At 40.7% G+C, this 21,687-nt stretch overlaps 1 protein-coding gene across 1 annotated transcript in view; it reads right to left on the bottom strand.

Moving 5' to 3' along the window:
* rftn1b (raftlin, lipid raft linker 1b) overlaps positions 1–21,687 on the bottom strand; it is a 113,012-nt gene that overhangs the window by 17,003 nt on the left and 74,322 nt on the right. Inside the window, exons 6-7 of the mRNA XM_032518106.1 lie at positions 18,303–18,506; positions 8,544–8,662 (exon numbers count right to left, since the gene is read on the bottom strand). Of these exons, the coding sequence (XP_032373997.1) occupies positions 8,544–8,662; positions 18,303–18,506 (323 nt within the window). The remainder of the gene's footprint in view (positions 1–8,543; positions 8,663–18,302; positions 18,507–21,687) is intronic.

A 21,687-nucleotide genomic window follows, 5' to 3' on the forward strand; every position in this document is an offset into this window, starting at 1 on the left:
CAGGATGTTCAACGGACCCCTGTTTAAAAAAAAATGTGTTTCTACATTTTGTCGGGGCTGAACGTGGCCCTGTTCGTCTCTGATGTCCCTTTAGCCTGGTACCAGCATGTAGGCCTAAGTATCATCAGCAAAATGCACCTAAATGGCCCCTTTGACTGATGTATTATTAGATTTTACTGATACGTAAGCAGTGTTCTATTGTTTTAACTGGTCGAGGTGGAGCTATTTTTTTACTACTTTATATACAGTCAGGTTAGTCTGGTCTTGTGGTAGTCCATATCCTTGACATTCCACAGGATTGCTCCAGTGCCACTGGAAATTCCACCGGATGCATGTCTTTTTGCCGATGTCCATTTCCTTCTGCTTTCTCTGTGTTGGAATTGTGAACTCTGGTGGATTTATGAGGACTGTGGTTGACTGGTCCTCGGATCTCTGCTGGGTAAATTGAGACAGCTAGCTAGACTATCTGTTAAATCTGACTATTCCCTTGCGCCATTATTTTACAGCTGCTCCATGTGGCGCTTAGCCTACGACGATTGTTATTGGTTTACAGAAATGCCAGTAAACCAAAGCACGGTTTTCTCCCATCCCGGCATGCTATGTGGACTAGCTCTGCAGCGTGTGGATGGTCTTGTGGTTATCAACCGTTAAAGGGTCACAAGATAAATCTGAGGGCAGTGTGATGATTGGACTTTTCTATAATCGATGGTGCTCCTTTTTTTGTAAAATCAATGTATTTAGATAAATGTGACCTCTTTGGGCCTCAAACAGTTATTTAATTAAACCATCTGATGTGTTTGGATGTGGAAATGTCTCTTTGGTGAACTGCTAATAACTTGTAGATATCTGAAAGGAACTCAAACTTCACATTGCTTTTTTGTAATGGGTCATAAGCCAAAAACTCAAGGTACAGTATTAAATCATCTTATCATAGTTTTTTTAATGTAAAATCTTGATCTAAAATGTAACTAGTAACAATAGCTGTTTATGATTTTCCATCTAGAAATCTAGTAGAAGTACAAAGTAGCAAAAAATAGAAACAATCACATATCTAAAAATTGAACTTAACTACAGTATTTTAGTAAATACCTTTCACCAGTGCTAAGCATATATTTGTTTCTAATATCTCACAGAGCCACACCTGATAAACAACTACACCCTATAAACCAAAGCCTCTCCCTCTGCCCGGGATCTCTCAGTGCCATCGTCACATTGTGTGACAGAGTGGGCGCGATCTCTCACTTGCAAGGACAGTGCCAATTACTCTCCTTCTATCTAGGTCACCTCTCCTCTCACCTCAGTCAGAGACAATAGAGTTATCATGGACAGGCGATACACGCTCGATCAGCTCTCTGCACAACATTGCAGGTCACAGCATGCACACACAGAGCAGATGAGAAACAATATTCTGTGTTGTAAAAGCACCAGGCTTCATGTTACAGAAAAAAAACAAACAAATCTGCATCCTGTGTTCTTTGCATCAACCACTGAAGTGATTCTGCGAACCCAGAAGTACACACTCTGTATCCAGTGGCTTTTGTGTGAATTTGACTGAACACACGCAATATGTTCACGTGTGTGTGTGTGTGTGTGTGTGTGTGTTTGTGTAAGACTGAAGTGCCCTTGTCTATGTCTAAAACTGTAAAACTATTTCTTCAAAGCCTCTTCCCTGCCATACCAATGCTGTGATGTGGGGCCCTTCTGCTGCTCTTAAAAGCTGAGCATGCAAGTGCATTCTTGGAATGAGTGACAACAATGTCAGTGCTGTTAAGCTCCTTTCACTTGCTTTGACTTTGGACTGCCATTTCTTAAATTTGAACTCCACTGATATTAACTTTTAAGGTGTCTTTCCACAGAAAAGCACTCTCTTAACTCTTGTTGCAGCTTTTCTAGTTTGTCTATTGGATTACATGCTGTCAAGATCAAGGAGTGTATGAAAAGCTTCCTAAACCAGAATTGAATCCTTTACTTGCACATACAGTACATATATACTTCACTTGCGCATACATGGATACTTTACTTGGGCACACATATATACTTCACATGCACACGCATGCATAACACTGACAGTCATATGCTATGATATCTAAAATTGTGTTGTGTGACGTTGTACGCTCACAAAGCTGTAAATCTTGAGAAAATAAAGCATGCTCAGCTCCTTTATTAAATCTGCCTTTAGATTCTAACTGTAAATCATTTTCTGAACACCAAACTCATAAAACAACAGTTACAGTATTTTAAATGTTATAGCTAATAGTACCCATAAGCACTGCTTTCTTGTGGTATTGAGGGAGCTACTTTGCAATCTGTCTTGCTATCTGCGCTCATTTTTCTAGTTAAACATAAAGCAGTGCCATCATTTTCCTGCAGGTTTATAGGTTCAGTAGCAAAGCCTAACTACGTCTCTGCTGTACCTAATTAGTGTAACAAACACCCATGTAAGGAATATGTCAGAGGGCCAGGAACAAAAAAGTTTTTCATTTACCTCCAGTGGCCTTACAGAATGGAGGTTTGGAGATTTGTGCTGCCACCCTGAAACGGAGGTGAATAGACTTTTTCATTCACCTTCTTTTTATGGAGAAGACAGCACTCAACACACTAAGATTATGTGCATGGCTGGAAAAGTGTAAGGGATATTGCCTGGCGAGGTGTTCATTATCAGGAATTAATGCACAATGGGAGTCCATTAATTCCTGATTATGGACATGGCAAAGGGCTTTATCCCGATTATACAATGGCCATTTGCCAAAGAAAAATTAAAAATGTATTATTATTTTTAGACAATTCAATTATAATTTAAATAACTGTTTCGATAGTAAGACCTGAGGGTTTGACTAATACCTGGAATAGTCATTACCATCCCATACGTTCCAATGCAATGCAAATGTTGAGCACTGCTCCAATAAATCGAATGGACCTTAGATACAACTTGGCAACGGGAGTTATTTCCAGGCAGCCCCGCTAATAGAACCCTTTGGCTCAGCTTTGAAGCAGAAACGTTATGCTGGCAAGATTCAAAGGATATGGTTTACAAACAGTAAATGCTATTTGACAGTGTGGTTAAAAACTAGCTAGCTATACAGCCCTGTCATTGTCCCCAAATCAATATCCAGATTTTCACGAACAAATGATAATTCATGTACACTACTGGACGCAACCTGCAGTAGTGAGTTGAGCGAAAGGGATGTGAGATCTCTTATGTGATACCAACCAGAGATGGGCACTCAAGTCGCATTTAAATCGCACAAACAGCTGACTCCAGACTTGACTTGCGACTTGACCCAAAAGACTGACTTGAGCTTTGAGGCTTGTCTACAAGCTTGTTTTCATGCAGTTATTGCTTTTAAAATCTAAATTCATTCATGTCTTTCTATTTTCTTTTATTGGCGCATAACGTATGATGAGCTGCATGTCTCCTACCCTTTACCACAATGTGCAACGTAAACGTGTGCCTTATGTGTGCGCACTCACATATAAAAAAATGCATTCAGGATGGCAACACCAAGTCCTCCCGGAGTTATGTCTTTTGTCATTAGTTTTGCTTTCTATAACTTTGTAAACAATAGCAATAAACGAACAGCTACATGCAAGGTGTGTGGCTCCAAGAGAAATGATGCCGGATAAACAAAGTTGAACTTCATCAGGCATCTCAAAACGCACCAAAATAGGTCAGTCACTTGCTAATGTGAAAGAGACGTTACATTTAGCATATATCGTCACAGGTAATAAGCTAACCTTCAGAAAAGTGTTGCTAATGCTGGGAACAGTTAGTAGTTGTATCCATGGCGCACAGGAGGCAGGACACACTGATCCATCTCCCCAGGATAAACCCTGTGGGGGTGGGCAAACTCATGAGATGCGTAATTGATCCCATGGATGATTTTTAGGCTATTAAGTGAACAATGTGTACCTGGTCCACCCAACACGGGGCCATCTTGACTGTCTTCCTTTTGCACATGTCTCTGTTACTGTAGTCCTACGGATCTGCCTCGTGCTGGACTCAGTTTCACTGAGTGTACCAAGACTTATATAAATGGCATTACATCAATGAGTTCAAACTGCTTATTGTGCGTAATTTGGACTGACACTGAAATGCATCTTGTTCTGAAACTGGTGTGGCGCTGCCACTATTCTCTTGATTTCCACTTTGACATTAGACAATTTTTTGAGTAAAAGAGACGTTACGTTTAGCTTATATTGTCACAGATAAAAAGCTAACAATCGCAAACTGTTGTGCTAATGCTGGGAACAGGCAAATTGTATCTTCATAGTTGAATTTATATGATGCAAAAGATTTAGGTTAATATTTCACCTGGTCTGAGAACCGGTTCCAACTTCAAATTGTTTAAAAAATTTGATTTTGAATCCTAACATCGGCTCCAAATTTTGGTTTTCGTAGCGTACTTCCTGGTGCTTGTTGGGTTGCAGCCATGGAACACAGTAAGCGGTGCTCTAATTTTTCGTTAAAAAAAGTCTGGTAAAACTGTAAATCACCATTGAATCCAAATAAAACTTTCCTCTGTGAAATAAGCATGTGACCTGTTTCACTCCACCCCGCAAAAATTGGAATAGAAAATCGATTACAATCGTAATCGGAAGGATCTGAATTGGAATCAGAATTGTTCAAATGTACAATGCCCAACCCTAACTAACACATTTTAATGAACACCATGCAGCCAATCAAAATCAAGTATTCACCCAGAGCTAGGTATAAACTCTTTAGGAATGTGGGTAAATTGATCCTTTAGGGATGATCTTTTACAAAAAGATGGCTAAATACACTAGCTGTAAATTGAACTTCTTTATCCCTGATTTTCCTCTTGGGGGCACTTCACCAAAATTACATGTCAAAGTCAATTTACTAGTTGTTGGGAGTACCACACAACCTGTAAAATATTTTTGTAAATGTCCTCCATGGCGCTGGGGGAGCTTTCTGAGAAAATTTAAGTAATCTAATTTTGGACTTTTTAATAGAAAATATGTATAACACACTGTGGGCATGGGGCTTGAAAATGAGGCATGGTTGCATCCCAAGAAATTAAGGATTCAGCATTTTGAAGCTCGACCCATACAAGTGACTGAATGTCCCAATATCTAACTTTAATTTGTCTCCCAACGGAAGTATATGGAGATGCAATACTAAAATGCTTGCGTGCCTATTGCACACATTGTCCTATAACACTGTCCGTCTCACAATGGACACAGTTTTTAAAAAATGATAAAAAATTAGATATATCATCTCTTTTGTTTTACACATTCTTCTTCCTTGACAAATTCTGGCGCCTACATTCTCCACAGTGCAACCGGAACACATACAGTTTTCAGTACGTTATGTATTGTAGCCTCAAGCAGAAATGAGTAGCAGGCCACAGAGGTCCGGTAAACGCAAAGAGTTCTTTGAAGTACTGAGTACAATATTAAACCAGGAGATTAGATGTTTGTGAAGACTGCACCATTCAATCAGATGGAAGTATTCTACATGACAGTGCATAATCAAATAAACATTTCCCCTTCAGCATGATATGTTTAATATATTTGTAAAATGTAAATTTTATTTTGAGAATTTTAAATACTGCACTTTCCCCAACATAGATTTGTCGTTATGGACCAAAGCTGTGTCTGGCAGAGTTGAAGTGGATAATGGTGCTTTAAACAACATATTCATAAGAGAGGATGAGAAGCTTCTAAGAAACCGCAATCTCCACTAGACGTCAGCTGTACTCTGGTTAATATCAGTTCATCTTTTAATATAACACACATAAATGGATATTTTTGTGCCTCTGGTGCTACTTCACTGTTTTATCTGGGTACAGAAAAACTGAAACAACACCCTCCCGCTAATGCACGTTGTCCCAATTGATTAAAAAAAATCAGCAGCTTGAGCCAACGTATTAAGACCAAACCTAGCTGAGGTCTAAAGGAGGACATGTTTTGCTTGGTTATTGCGCCTTTAAAACTCTGTAAAAGGAAAGAGAGCTTTTAGTACATTAGTGTCAAGGCAGCTTCTGTATTGATTTTCCCAATAGGACACAAGAGATGCAAAGCTGGTCCTGATTGGAGTTCCATAGCACAGACCCTTGATTCATTTGGAGCACTTCACCACTCCACGTGGTTCCTGTTCAGGTCATTGTCCTGTTCATAAAACTGCTGCATCTTCAAATGTATTCAGAAGAACATCTGTCAAAACTCTGTGTTGTTTTGCTTTTCATGGTGAAGCTATAATAAATGTCTGTATCCACTCTTTAGCACTGATGGCATTTTTATGCAGAATATATGCAGCCTTTCACATATTGAACACTCTGTATATGCGTATTTCCGTTGCTTGTCATTTACTGATTTTTTTTATTTTTTTTGCCGGTTACATTCAGGCTGTGTTCTGCTGTCATTTAGTAGAAACCGTTTCCATAGCACTCACAACTTAATTTGTCAGTTTGACATTTATTTTTCTAGTTTTTCTACTTTAATTTTTTTCAGTGATTTGTTTAGGAGTAAACCTCTACATATGGGCGCCTGCTCTACCAGCTGAGCTTTCCGGGCACCCTTCTCAGGTGCCTTTTTAAAACCACTCCAAAGCCTCCACACATCACACATTTAAGAACTCATTGAAAATAAAATAACTTTAAAATATCAGTATTATAAACAGCAATTGTACGTCTATATTCAGTATTAGGTTTGATGCCATTAGAAACTCAAGACTTTTCACATGCAAATCCTCTGAATAGTTATTACTCATTCATAAATGTAAAAAAAAAAAACACTGTCACTGAGACAATAGTTAGCACTTGACAACAATATAAGTGATTTGCTTGTTTTCAGGGAAACTGCTTGTTTTCCTCTTCTTCTCTGAGCTTCATACATCCAACCACCTTTGGATAAATAAAACTGTAAAGCACTAGGAAAAAAATAAAAATTGTCGTATATAAAGAACAAGAAAAAAACAACAACCTCGCTATCAATAGTCTGCCTTATTTTTCATTGTAATTATCCCGGCACTGAAACAATAATGAGCTGTGAGGATAGTTTGCATATCAATTTTAGGCAGTTATCACAATGAATGGAGATGATGTGAGGCCCTGATCGCCCTTTGTGAAGGAGTGTGTTGTCAATCTGATTTGGCATGGTGCAGATTGCTCGGGTGAAACAGTTTTTGATAAAGTCCCAGTGGAACAGTTGATTGGATCGCCTGGAGCACTGGGTGTCGGCTCGGCGTTGTTCACTGTTGACGCTTCTGAGGAAGCCTTGAAATCCATTAGGCTGTAACAGTATTACCATCCATCTCAGAGGAGGGGAGGCTCTCCTGCTGCCACCAGACAACTGCAGGAGTCTTTTTATTGGCACATGTGGCCATCAGTACTAGGATGGACAATCAAAGAGCCACATTTGGGGGACAAAATTGTCCTTTCACACTTGGACAGCCACGGGCCGCAAAAAAGTCTAAATTCAATTACAGAGATAGTATCGGCAAACACATACAGACACACAAAACCCAAATCATTCGCACAAACGCATGCACATACAGCTGCATGCACAAACATGTGTACACATACACCCATACGGGTGCAAAGCAATGAAATGGCCGCAAACCCTTCAACTCTAGACAGAAATCAATTTCAAACTTGGAAGTTGTGCTGAGGAGAGACGCTAATCGATGGGCAGATAAGGGTTTGTTTTCTCCCGATAAGAAAAGCGACCGCGACACATGTCCCATAAATTGAGATTTTCCAGATTTGCCTTTGGGGTTGTTGGGGGAAAGGTTGGCTATAGAGTAAAGAGGGAGAGGAAGGGCACAATATCTGAGTGACAACTGATTTCAATGCAAGATGACCGGACCTTTTAGGAGGATGTGCCCTAAACAGGGCTAGGCAATCTGGCTTAACTATATTGTTGAATATCAATAGGAATGTTTTTTGCTGATTGGTGAAAAATTGAGGACATGTTTTAAAGAGTCCTAGTAAGGTCTTGGGCTGCTACATGCCTTCAGAACAACTTCAACGGCCCTTGGCATAAGTCTCTGAACCTCTACTGAAACATTATTCTTTTGAAAAATATTCGCTCATGTGGTGTTTTGATGTGGTGGAAAGCCCTGACACAAAATTTCAAAAACATGTTCAATTGGCTTAAGAGATGTGGTGACTGCGAAGGCCATAGCTTCTGATTCATTTTAATTCTCATCCATCCATTCAGTGAGCCCTTGTGCATAGTTGGAAGCATCTGCATTCCTCTCACATGTTAAGGTTTTATCATTAATAGGCCAGGGCTATATCAAAATATGGCAAATGTTGACTTCAGGTCTGTAGTGGTGGGACAGAGTTACACACTTACCCTCCCACCCATATAGGTCACTCTAGTTCCCAGCATTGAATGTGAATCCTGATGTGTATAATCATCAAGTAATTTGGATGTCTAATTCCTTGGATACTAAGCTGCTGCAAATAGCCTGAAATCATTAAATTTGAAAAGCAGAATATTTGTATTCAAAGTTTTAGACAAGAGCACAAAACCTGTGAAACTGTGAAAAGGAAAAGAAAAATCTCTCCACTCACATTAATGACAGTCCATTGCTCTACCACAATGGCATCGTATGTCTGGGTTGCCTCGGTCGGCTCGCCCTCGCTCGCCTCCTGGAAGATGAAGACACTTTCCACCGACTTAGGCAGCATATCTGCAGAGGAGAAGAAAGAAAACCAAGCTGTGAAAAGAGAATTTACTGGATGGAGCGTGCCTGTCTTGTCTCTGCGGCTCCTTTTAGGCCCTCCAGGCCAGAGGAAATGGAATGATATCACTCAGCCACATTCACGCACAACCCTTTATTACATAGCCAGTGGTGTGGGCCATTTGTATGAGCAATGTGCACTTACACATTATGCAAGGTGACAGTGTAAAAGAAAAGAGCAGGTATTCCCCTTCTGGGATGTTAAAAAAGAAGAGGAGACATTATGCGCTACATCAGTGTTTTTCAGGACCTGGAGCCCTGCTGGTTTTCATGCTCGACAGCTAAACAAAGGCTAATTACAGCTGTGAAACAAGGTGAGTGCAATAGCTGATAGGATTCAGAGGATCAGGACTGAGAGCCACTGCTTTAATAAAGATAAAGATTTTAGCCATGGCAAAATAGCCACTGATTTAATGAGTCCACAAAGCATTAAAGCCTAAATACTGTTGCTAAGCCTGCATAATTCACCTTAAAAAAGCTAGATGAAGACATTGACGTTGATGCTTTAGGCCACTAGTGAGATTGTGTGCTGCTGACCAAATAGATATTCCAAGCTTCTCTTCTGTTGGAAGCTAACAATCGCAGGATTGGCATCCGAGACAGAAACACCACTCCGTCCCCCATGAGCCAGGACCCTTCTCCACCCAACGTCTCTTGTTATTCATTTGATACACGTGCACATTACATGCACACCCAATTGCGCACATGGACACAATACCCGCCCCATAGTCCAGTCTTCCCGGCTGGCCTGAGTGCTTTCTCATTACTCCCACACCATTTACACACTAATGCAGTTTGCTGGGGCCCAGGCACCAATACCAGACACTCCACATTTCATTACTGGGTCCTAATAATAGGGGGATAGGAGGCGGCTGGAGAGCCCATGGACAGAGATGGAGGGAGTGAGCAAGACAGTAGGGGAGATGGAGTGGAGGGATGACAGGCTCTTTTTTCTCCCTCCCTGAAGACCTATTTAGGACCCGTGCACGCTCAACTGAAGACATCTCTCAGACATCTATTCTCTCAAATACAGACATTGTCGTTGTTCACCCCATCCACCCATTTGCCTTTTCTCTTCCTCCACTCCCTCCATCACTTAATTCCTCCCCCAGTCCATGGCTTCTCTTTCTCATTCGTCAGCCCTTGGCATATAATTGGAAAGAAGCATTTTCAGAAAATGTGAGGCGCCAAGGCCCACCATGGGTCCCCTCCTGGCGCGACAGGGATCACTCGAGAGAGATCGACACAGGGTTTCTGTCTCGCTGCTCTAGAGGGAGCATCCTGTCTCTGGTGATAATGCAGACAGAGGCTGAGCAGAGGAGAGAGAGAGAGGGAGAATGAGGGAAAGTGGATGAGAAGTAGCTGATTGCTCGGGGCGGCGAGTCCGTCAGGGGAATGCACCGGTTGCGTGCACGAATAAACATTATCTTGCACCTATTGACTGAGAGCTGAGCCGAGCAGCCAGCGGGCCAACTGAGAATAAGTTGTTTACACTTGCAAAAACCACCGTGCAACCTCAGTAACATTGCTCTCCATTCCCCGTGACTTTACACGCTCTAGGTCACAGGGTGAGGCATGCCAATAGTGTCACTAAAAGCAGGGAGTGACAGCTTTGAGACTGAATGACACAGATGCAGATGGAGGGGGAGAGTCAGATATCTCAAGTGGCAGGGTCACAGCAAGTGACACCCGGTGACACACAGCAGCTGAAAATCAGCACCTAAAATGACAAATGAAAGGATCACCAACAGACACCCAGTGTGCGTACAACACGCTGACAAACAGAGACTGAAACTTAAAGTGTTAAGTTTGTAGTAGTCTTTGATATGTGTGGGTGTTTGAATGGAGACGGGAGGTCTTTGGCTGCACATATCAAGTTAGTTTGGAAGCAGTTTGTTCCTAATATTCATGAACAAGTTTTGCAAACCTGCTGTTGCACATGTATTTCTAGCACACAGTGTTTCAAATGAGGAATTGGCAGGGAAGGTATACATGGAGTTGTTCCCATGAAGCTGTGTATCACCTCGGAATTAGTTATTATTCCAGCTAGTGTGGCAACTAATAATTATTTTGATTCTTGATTAATCCATGGATTATTTTCTCGATTGTTTGGACTATATACTATTTTGGACTATAAAACATCAGAAAAGTGCACATATTTATAATTTCCAAAAGCTCAAGGTGATGCCTTCGTATGTTTTGATCTCTCCAAGCAGTGGTCCAAAACAAAAAACAGATTTAATTAACTGTCATGTTGAGACAAGGACAACCAGCAAATCCTCAGAAAGGACTTAAATTATGTAATTGATTGTTAAAAAAGTAGCTCTAATAGCTCTAATTCCAGCAAACATGAAACTAACTACAACAAACTGCTCTGTTGTGTTTTAAGTAGCTAAAACCTGCAAAAACACTTGCATGGTCCTTTAAATAACCAGTTAGAACATTGGGTTGTTACTAAAGGAAAGATATTCATTGTTCTGCCACAATGAAAATTGACCTGGTTTCAATTTTATGCAAAGCAACTTTATTAAAATTATTATTAGAAATTTGACTGGGACTTGCGAGTGAGCATGGAGGTCTATCCAAACTTTGAGCCAAAACCATGAAATTAGCTGTCTGCAGACGCTGGTGTCCAGCAGACAGCTGGGGTGCGAAGCAGACACAATTCTTTGTGTCCTCAAGCTCATCCGAGCCTCTGTAGTGTAATGTTATATAATATCCTTTTTTAGTGCTTTGTTCGTTAGGCCTTGGGGACTGCCTGGACATAAAACATAATCTGTTGAGTTTCAAAAACTTTGAAAAAGCTGTTTTTAAAGGTGTTTTTATTGAGGTTTTAACAATAATTTGGAGCATGTTGAACATACAGATCTACAGTGGAGAAGTATCTCATGTTGCAGGTGTGTTTCGAAACGTGTCTATGGACATTTAAATTCTTTTTGGTGGGATAGTGTTTTTCAGGTTCACTGCGTAACTGCCTTCATGGGGGTTCAATGGTTAACTTACAAGGCAGACATCCTTTAAAACAACCCATGTTTTTACTGGTTGAATAATTAAAAAAGAATCATACACTACATATTCATGAATTTCTATACGTACTTAGTATAATTACATATTACGTACTCCCATAAAACATAGACAACATGTTTATTTTTGTGCTCACAAGTCCATGCGCCTTAGATCAACAGATGTGTTCAAGTCCAGCGGCCCGCTGCCGAGCCGGAAAGAGGTCATGTCTGCTGACATGATTTAAACATGTGTTGCCAGGTGCTGCCTCAGAGAGCTGCAGACAGGCCGCTGACAGCTTATCTATATTTCAAACAGGATGAGTGGACATCCGAAGAGAGGGACACACAGAGAAAAAGAAACAGAGACCAGGGTGTCTAATGTGTGGATTGGATGTGGCTGTTCCCTGCTGAGCCAAAGGTTTAGCAGCTGACAGGCTCGTTACCAGGCGGACTTTAGCTGGTAGAGATGGAACATAGGAATTGGATACCTGGGGGTGTTTCCAAATGTAAAATCTGTTTGTTTTGGTCTGAATACGACACAGGGGTGGAAAACTTTTGGTTGGCAAGCAATTTTCACTGTATTTATTATGTATTAATATTCATTCATTTCTATTTTCCACTAAGTTACAGCTATGTTCTTATGTTGTATGAGCCCAGCCACGTGCAGAGAGAGAGAGAGAGAGGTTGAGGGTGAGAAATTTGCTTTCTTAGAACTGTGGAAGGGATTTATCCTCTATCCACTCTGGGAATTACATGCACCGGCAATTACGCATTCAACTTTTTACATTTTTAACTAGGTCAAACTTCAAGATAACTACTACTTTTTGTGACTAAAGTGTATGCAGGAGCAATTGTTTCCTTCACTAGACACAGAGGGTTGTCTTTCAGTGTTAAACAAAACAAAATGGAGAATCGTCAACAATTGTGGATCATCCACAATTGTTAACGATTCTCAACACCGTCAAAAACCATTGTTGGACTTGTGCCTGCTGAGGTACTGATGTATAGGGATTATCACAGTGCTTATGAGAATCTCAAATGGCACCACTTCACTGTCATTAATTTAAGGCCTGCAACTGTGAACATGACTTCTATTTAATAGGTTTGTGTGATAGTGGATGCTCATGATTAGCCCAGCAAAACCACAGTAATTCCTGAAGTTGATTTGGCTTGCGTTCTTACTCCGAACAATTTTTTCCAAGCTTATGAGATGTTTAAGTTTAACCACCTGAGTGCATTTGCAATTTACTCATATGCCCCAAACACACTGAACTTTATGGTTTGAACTACCAGTGCTGAGTGAACACAGGAGTAGAACCTGTCTTCTGACTGTAACTCAGAGGTGGAAGAGACACATGCTGTATTGTCAAAGCCTTTATTTAGAAATGTGTGTGCATCCTGTAGCTATGCAGACACTGTAAGATGACGCACACATGCATTAACATTGCCGTTCTGATACCACCTCTCCTCAACGCATGTCTCAGAGAAACACTTGCACGTGGTTTCCCTTCCCAGAATTTCTTCTCACAGAAAAAAAATAAATGGAATTTCATATTCTTTGAATCTCTCTTGCTTTCTCTCTCCATACCATTTTTTTCTCTTCCTCCATTGGCATTGCCCAAATTTAGAAACCAGTGAGGGCTGACTGTCATGCACATGAATAGCTCAATGTCTCACAACCGAACTACAAATCCTCATTGTAGCTCTGGAGAAAGCTTAAGCTATACAAGTAACAAAGGAAAACTCTCCGTCAACACTGCTACTGTCACTTCTTCATCAAAAAAACTCACCCCCCCCGTACTGCTTCCAACTCCAGGGAGGGAGTGTGAACTTGCGTGCGTTTTGTGTTTGTGCATGTGTGTGTAAATGGGTGTATGTGTGTGTGTCTTTGAAGGTAAATGTGGCTGCATGTAGCCCTACTGTGCATGTGTGTGTGTGTGTTTGCAGGCAGTGCAACAGTTTGTATAAATGGTTAATGCATGTCTTATGACAGTGGGGCCTGCGTGCAGCTTAGGGTCTGTAAATTCAATAGTGCTAGAATATCCTGCCCTGTGGCTCAGGCGAGGTCTCCACACACCAGACAGGACATTCGCCTTCTGAGCGGTCTGTCAGACGCACGCACACACACACACACACACACATATGCAAACAATGCCGCCTAATGTTTTCTCATCCAGCTTCACCATGGAAACCCATCTTTTGATGGAGCTTAGGGACACAGTGCGTTTTTGTGTGCAAATGTGCATCCCTCTGGACCATGCCAAACAGAAGACTGTCAGAGACATAGACAGAATAGAATAGATAGAAAGGTAGCACAGTATTTAGGAATAGGCGAGTCGCACACTGACTGCAGGAATATGACCAGTAATGCACATGCTAAAACAAAAGGCAGGTAATCAATTAACTGTACAGTATGTCGACAATCCTCAATATGAACAACAACAATCAACATTTTTTCTCATTTTTAGTCACATTGTCCATCCCCCCCATCACCCCACATGATTAGGGTATGCAGCTCTTTCATTGTTGGTTATAAATCCTGTTACTACTTGGAATGTAGGCATCAGATGTACAGAGCTGCATGAATCATTTCAATCACTCAATTTCAATCAATTACGGAATCATGGGCTTAGCATAACAATACCGCCATTATGAATAATAGTTAATGTATGGTTCATTTATTGTTTTTAGTGGTTACTATTGAGTCACAGTAAAAACAGTGTTTAAAAATAGGCACTAAAATAGATCTTTATTGTATATGGTACAATGATTGATGCAAAATCAACAGGATGTCGTTTCTATAAACAGAACCAAAAAATCTCTGACCTGTTGACCAGGCCTGTCTCCGCCCATTATGACATTTTCAATGTGTAGCGCAGGGAAATATAATAATATTAATAATAATAATAAATTTTATTCAACAGCGCCTTTCTAATCACTCAAGGTCACTTTACAGAGAATAAAAGACTGGACAATATGGTTTTATTTTGAAAATTAACCAAATGTTTTAATTTGTTTTTGTGCTCGGCTTCCTGACCCGCACATTCTGTCCTGTGCTAAATTGCTGCGGAGCTCTCCGCCATCCGACAAAAATAGAAGCTCTGCGTATCTGCTCCCGAGGGCTGCGGGCTGGGATGAGTCAGAACACAGCCGTTCCGCAGCCAGTGAAAATACACACATTGACTTAATGGAAACCTATTGACTCTGCCACCGTTCCGGAGCGGATCCGCAGTTGGTGGAAATCAGGGGTAAGAGTACAGCCATGCTAGCAGCTCTGCGGCTCTTTGAGTCAGTATTTGGACACAGTTGCGCTTTGTGGTGCTTTGAGCTAAATGCTAACGTCAGCATGCTAACATGCTCAAAATAACATGCTGATGTTTAGCAAGTTTAACAGGCCAGGTACAGATATTTGTTCATAAACCAAAGTCTTGGGACAATTTTTACCTCATGATAGCAATGGACAAAAAGGAAAGGATTATCAAAGATTATTACAGTTCTTCTTGAGGGCCACATGGATATCTGTACTTTCATGGCTATGATGGGTGTGGCAACATTTCACTCAAAACCACAAATATCAACCCCCTGGTGCTTCCAGAGGAAAAGTCAGAGGATAACAAAAAGCGTTAGTATTCACCCTCCTGGCACAATTGATATCAGCAACAAATTTAACCGCAATCTTTTCAACAGATGTTAAAATATTTTAGTCTGAGGCAAAGAGGTGGACTGAGCGACCATTGCCATCCATAATAAAAAGCAGACAGGCTCAGCAATACTCCCTCTAAGAGATAAATAATGTAAAAACAATATTAGTACAATGGGATGAAAGTAAAAACAACAGGGCAGAAGATCAGTCTCTGTGTATTTGTCATTACATAAAAGCTGAAGCACGCTGTATCTTAAAACAATGCTGTCACTGTCACAAGGATCACCCATCCAACTGCTAGCGTCCGTCTCTGTCAGTCCATGTCCTTTAGAGTGCTGTTTTACTGTCAAACATGTCCTTGATGTTTATGAAGTGGAGATGGTCTCTTGCATCGTGTCGAGCGTCTCATCATGAATTGAATGAAAAATTAAGCTTATCTCAAAGAAGTTGCTAAATCTGGAAACAACGAGAAGGGATACTAATTCTAAAGCCGAGCTGCACGGCAGTTTGATGCAATTAGCTGCTAACAACACACGGGATGCCGCTTTGATGTCATACTGCCAGCTACTCTCAAGAGACCAAAATCCACAAAGTACAGCATTCATCTCTGTAAAGTTGTCTGTTTTCTAAAGTGGCTGAGTCTAAAGCCTGAGTTCAGTCCTATAAGTCAGACAGAGACAGTTTCATGATGCAGCTGATCTGCTTTCAATTCTACCCAGTAATTTCACTGTTCATGAGTGCATGAAAAATGCAAAATATGTTAGAGGACCCTAATAAGCAGAAAAAATTGAATCATAATAAAACACTTTATCACTTCATTCTCAGGACATAAAATATGCAAGGAGGCACTACTTTGTTATCAGGTTAATTATCTATGTTTCAGAGTTGCTGAGGCGTTCACTTTCCCAGACTAATGAATTATGACTCTTATTTACTCTGGCTGGCTGATTTCTCTAGTGTCAGAGCGAAGCACAGAGCCGCCAGGGTCTGATGGAAGAGGAAAACCCAAACAGGAAATAGTTTAAAAGAGAACACCAGACAGCTCCATAAACTGCATCTTCTAAAGCATCCTCCATAAAGAGATAATCAGTATGTCAGCCATACAGCACACTGGTAAAAACAGACTTTCCACCACTTGTAAAACACTAGTATCTAAATTTACCTTAAATCCTCCAGAAATTTAGAGTGCTAACAGTTTGCTAACAGTCTGTGGACTTGGCATGAGAAGCCATTGTGGAAGACTGACCAACTTCTAATGTTAGCCAGGTTTTCATCCAGCCTTATAATTGCAATAAAATAGTTTATAGGTGCAAATACCAAATGTCATCACAGTGATATGCTGATGTTAACCAGGTGTCTTTGTATATATCAATGCCTCCAGGATTTTTGCGATGTCACAATCGCAACAATTCACGCAAATTCAACCAGTTATTGTGAATTTGGTGCGACTCGCAATTTTGACCAATCACTGCAATTTTTTAACAAATTTGACCAATAACCAGAGATTCCAAGGGCTTCAACCAATCCCAGAAGTCCCACGTGCCAGACTTTGTGTCAGTATGTGACTCCGAGAGCCCCTGACCAAGTGGGAGTGAGAACGGGTTGACGTAACACACGTACGTTGCCAAATTCATTTCAATGTTTCTTATATGAAGACGGGACATGTGTGACTCAAACATCTCACATTTACCAACAAAATGTACAGAAAAAGACTGGGCAAAACATTTCAGACCGTCCTGCTAACCTGTTCACATTTTAACCTCAGTGTACACTGTAACGATTTTTTACTCTAAAGTCGCTGAAAGCTGCCGCTGTTTCAATCCTGTCTGCAGTGGGCCGGGCCGATGACCTAAATTGAGCACAGCTACGCTCATTCTTGTAAGTCTAATGATATGTATTTTTATTTTTTATTATTTTAAGTGCAACGATAAGTTAAAGTCCAACAAGTACTTTATCAAACCATATGAATGTGTCCCTGGCCAGTATAGAAAATTAACTAATAATGTAAAGATTAACAAGCCAATGACATCAGCCACTGTTCAAATTTGATTAAATTCAATAAATTATTATTTTTTTGCATTAAATCCACCAGCCATTTTCATACGTCTATATTTCACGCGACACGGAAGCCCGTTGGAAGCATTTGCAGGCAAAATAGAATACGAAAATATGTTTATATGTAATTTTCCGTTGAACTCTTTTTTTAAATTGTAGTTTGGTCAAACGTCTAATTTAAAGCCACAAATGCCAACTTCATGGTGGCGCTAGTGTTAGCTCATCTGGTAAATGTTGAGATATTTCAGGGGATAAGTGAAAACGTTTACCCGCTAGAGAGAAAGTCCAGGGGTTCGTTGAAATGCATCAGACTCATCTTCATTGAAATTTAATATCACTTAATGGACATTTCAAATATGTGATAACCACAGCATTCACACTCATCCAGTTTGCTGTACAAAATCCTGAAGGATTGCACCACTTCCCGACACTGTCAAAGTATAATCAGAGTCATATACATGTTCTGATTGTTTCCTGGCGAAAAATGAATGCCAGCCAATGAATAATTAATGGCACACAGACTTAGGTGCACCGTTAACTGCCCCTGGCTTATTATTTTGTAGATGTCAATATGAATTTGGCTTCTGCTTGATGTTGACAGTTTTTACTTTTAGGGGGAAAAAAGGCAATCATTTTAGGTTTTATTAACTGTAATTGTCTGAGTACCTGTAAAAGGGAACAATTCTGGAGAATCTAAGAAGCCATGACCAAAGTTTAAATCGTACATTAAAAACCTCCCTTTCTTGATTGTGTGTGTGAGAGGCAGAATATGTGGTATTAACATTGCAGTGAGTTTTTTTTTTTCCCTCATGAGACATTTCGCCCCACATTTTTTTCCTGGGAAAACGCTGTGTTTTTTCAGTAGCAGTGAGTGACGCTGGCTTACCGTTCACGTTACCCAGGTGGAAGTATCCATCGACTAGTGAGGCTCCGTTGTTGAAGTGCTGGGTCATGTGATCCAGCCAGTTGGCCTCCACGCCTTTGACCCCCTCATCACAGTTTTGAACCCGCAGTGGCACCTTTACAGTGTAGTACTTCACCTGGCCCTCTCGGACCGGCGGGTGGTTGTACAAAGCGAGCAGTTCCACCCCTGTTGGGAAACAACAGAAAACAAACCCCCCCCGCCGCCATTGATTTAACACGATATGGGTTGTGACAATACAGACGTAGCCTCTGTGGAAATCCCACGTTTTATTGCATGATTATTAAACTACTGCTGTACGTTGGCCACAATCCAAAGTGCAATTTGGCACCGTCTGTAGGAGCACTTTCCCTCTTCAGATGCCAGAAGTTATAAGAAGTGGACCAGTAAACGGCTGGCTCAGAGACAGCCGAGATTTGATTTGAAATATACACTTTTTGTTGCAAAGAAATATCTGCAGTATTGGTTTTTGGACCACTTCTGAACAACTTCATGATTTGTGATAACTTCCTTTCCACGTCTACACTGTGAGCATTATGTTAACAACCAACTGGAAGGACATCTATTTCCTTTGAGATAAGCAAACAGGGAAACTCAGCCAACGCTTAAGTGAAGTGGACGGTTTGCATGGGTCCTTGGACAGATAAGAAAGCTGATCTTAAGTAATTGGTTATAGAAAAATTGGGCAGCATTGAAACGGAAATTGGTACACTAAAATTGGATGCTAAAATACAAAAAGTTAACCGAGAGCCTCCAATAAATTTGACCCAGACTTGTCAGTGGTCTTAATGTGTGGTTTAGTTGTGATGTTTCCCTCAGCTGCCTTTGCTTTAAAATGTTTATTGTACAATGATTAACCGATACATATCTGATTATGTACTTATGTGAAACTTGTGCTTTTTTAGTTATAGGGCTTTTTGTGTCCTAATATGTGATGCATTTTTGTCTGTTGATTTCTGAAATCTTGCAAGCCCATGCGGGCAGGACAAATTTGTATGCTAGATGCTTTATTACAAACTTCAACATCATCATTATCAAAACCACAAGTTCCACCTGGCAGGCGCAAAATAGACGAGAAATGAAAAAGTAATACGAGATGAGATTTGAGTTGCCTCGAGCTGGACTAATACACTCAAAATCCTTTCCAAGGCTGCTGCCTCTTTTCTCACTTGGTTCTTTTTCAACAACAAACGTGAAGTAAATCAAAAGCTATTTGATCATATTCATGCTACATGTTATCCTTATATTCCTTTAAAGGTTTTCCTTAAGTGATGTTACTTTGTTGATGCAGAACCTAAAAGGGACCATTTCATTGTAACTGAGTTAATTCCAAGTTTAACCTTGAATAATGCATTAAAAGCTCTCCAGCTAGCTGTTGTTCACATCAAGCAGAAATATACATAATGTAGTGGGCGGGCCTCAGGAGAGAGAATCGGGTTTGGAAATTTGCCCACTGTACGTATGTCACTGCTCCTCGCTCATATCGTACTAAATCCATGTGGGGAGGGGTTTTATTTGTTGTGATGTGAGTGAGTGAAATATTTGCTCTGCGTAGCTTTGAAGAAAAACAACACAATGTGAGATGTGAGCGGGGTTTGAATCGGGCAGAAAGCAATTCAAATCGAGTCTGGTAACATTTCCCTCTTCTTTTTAAATGCAAATGTCAGACTGTCATTGCACAAGTGAACCAGATGGATGAGCAAAATGGGTGGCACTGCCACCCACTCCTCCACCTACACAAACACACCACACACCACACAGACACTTCAACATAGGATGGTGGTAAGGGGGAGTCATGTCTCACTCGTTTTGGTTATTCCGTCTGTCCGTCCGTCCATCCGTACGTCGGGCAAACAAACAGGGACAATGAATCATTTATAGCCATTTCTTGTCTGGCTCGTCTGACTGATATGACAGCTGGCCACCGAATTCCCTAAATCTTGTCATTTGTCACTCTTGAGAAAAGTTAAATCACAGCAGAATGTTCACACGCACCCTCTGCTCATCCCTCTCTCTGTTGCCCATGTTACAACAAGGACAATATGGCAAACAAATCTTGGACAACACACACCAACGAAATGACTTCCCATTCAACATGCCTCTGACCAGCAAACACAACACATTTTCGCAGTGAATGATTTTGTAGCGATCTGTATCATTTAAACTGGTTTACAGTTTATGTGCACAAGCCGGAGATGATGTATCGCTACGGTTTGTCACATGAATCTTTTCTGTATCTCGGAGAGCTTTGGCTAGGTCATGAAAAAGACTGCTTTTGGAAGGTTTTGCTGTAAAGCTTTGGTTCAGAACACTTATTTTCTGTAATCATGGTGCAATTAAATAAGACAACATTAAACAGTATTCGACACAGATGATTCCACCGCTACTGATGGGACTGTTATGGGTGGACGACAGAGTTGTTCCTTAATAAATAACAGCCACTAGCCAGAAAACATGCTGCTCTGCCTTTTGTTTTGCTCACAATATTAGATGTTATCTGTGTAATAGCTGAGAGTTTTTCTTGCATTATATTTCATTACAGTCTAATTTCTCTCCGAATATGGCACTAGGGCGATGGAGGGAGAGGTTGCTAATCTTCTTACCTTTATTTGCTCAGAAAAGACTTTCTGTGTCAGTAAACACAATTTCAGCTATTCTCTATTCACAGGAGATACTCTATACCGGAACATCAGAGGGTTACGTACCTTGCCTCAGGGAAACTTCAGCAGGGCAAAACAGGGCAGGGGAGCAGAGTCCTCATATCTTCTGGCAGTACCAGAAGATATGAGGACTATTATTACGAAATGTATATGTTGGAATAAAACCAAATCTGTCTTGCTGATATCCTTCGCTCTAAACTGCAGGATAATGGTGCGTCAAACTGGAGGCCGTGCTTTCACCTGGCATTCATACGTATTTCAGAAATGACTTTGATAGAAATCTGCAGGGCTGCCTTTTAAATGTCCATGATTCAAATAATCCATAAAGAAACACCCAATGTGACTTAGACTTTGTCAAACTGTTTTTTGCTGCACTATTTTACACAAATACTGATTCAGGTACAGCCCCAGTGAGTCTATGTGCAGACTTTTAGCAGATGAAACTCACCGCAAAATGAAAGACATTGCATTGAAATCACTGAATTTTTTTTTCTTCTTTTTTACATAACATGCTGTTCTCTGTCAGGGTGGACTATGATGGACTAGTTGCATCACAGCAATGCATAGAGGGAAAACAAACACAGCTTGCAAGTTGAAATGCAAATGGAAAAGTAGCTGAGCTTTGCAAGCTAAAGCTGCATCAGAAGATGTTTTTACTTAGTATTGTAAATGGGAGCTGGTGGTTGATT

The sequence above is a fragment of the Etheostoma spectabile genome, chromosome 6 (assembly GCF_008692095.1).
Source record: "Etheostoma spectabile isolate EspeVRDwgs_2016 chromosome 6, UIUC_Espe_1.0, whole genome shotgun sequence".
Lineage (NCBI taxonomy): Eukaryota > Metazoa > Chordata > Actinopteri > Perciformes > Percidae > Etheostoma > Etheostoma spectabile.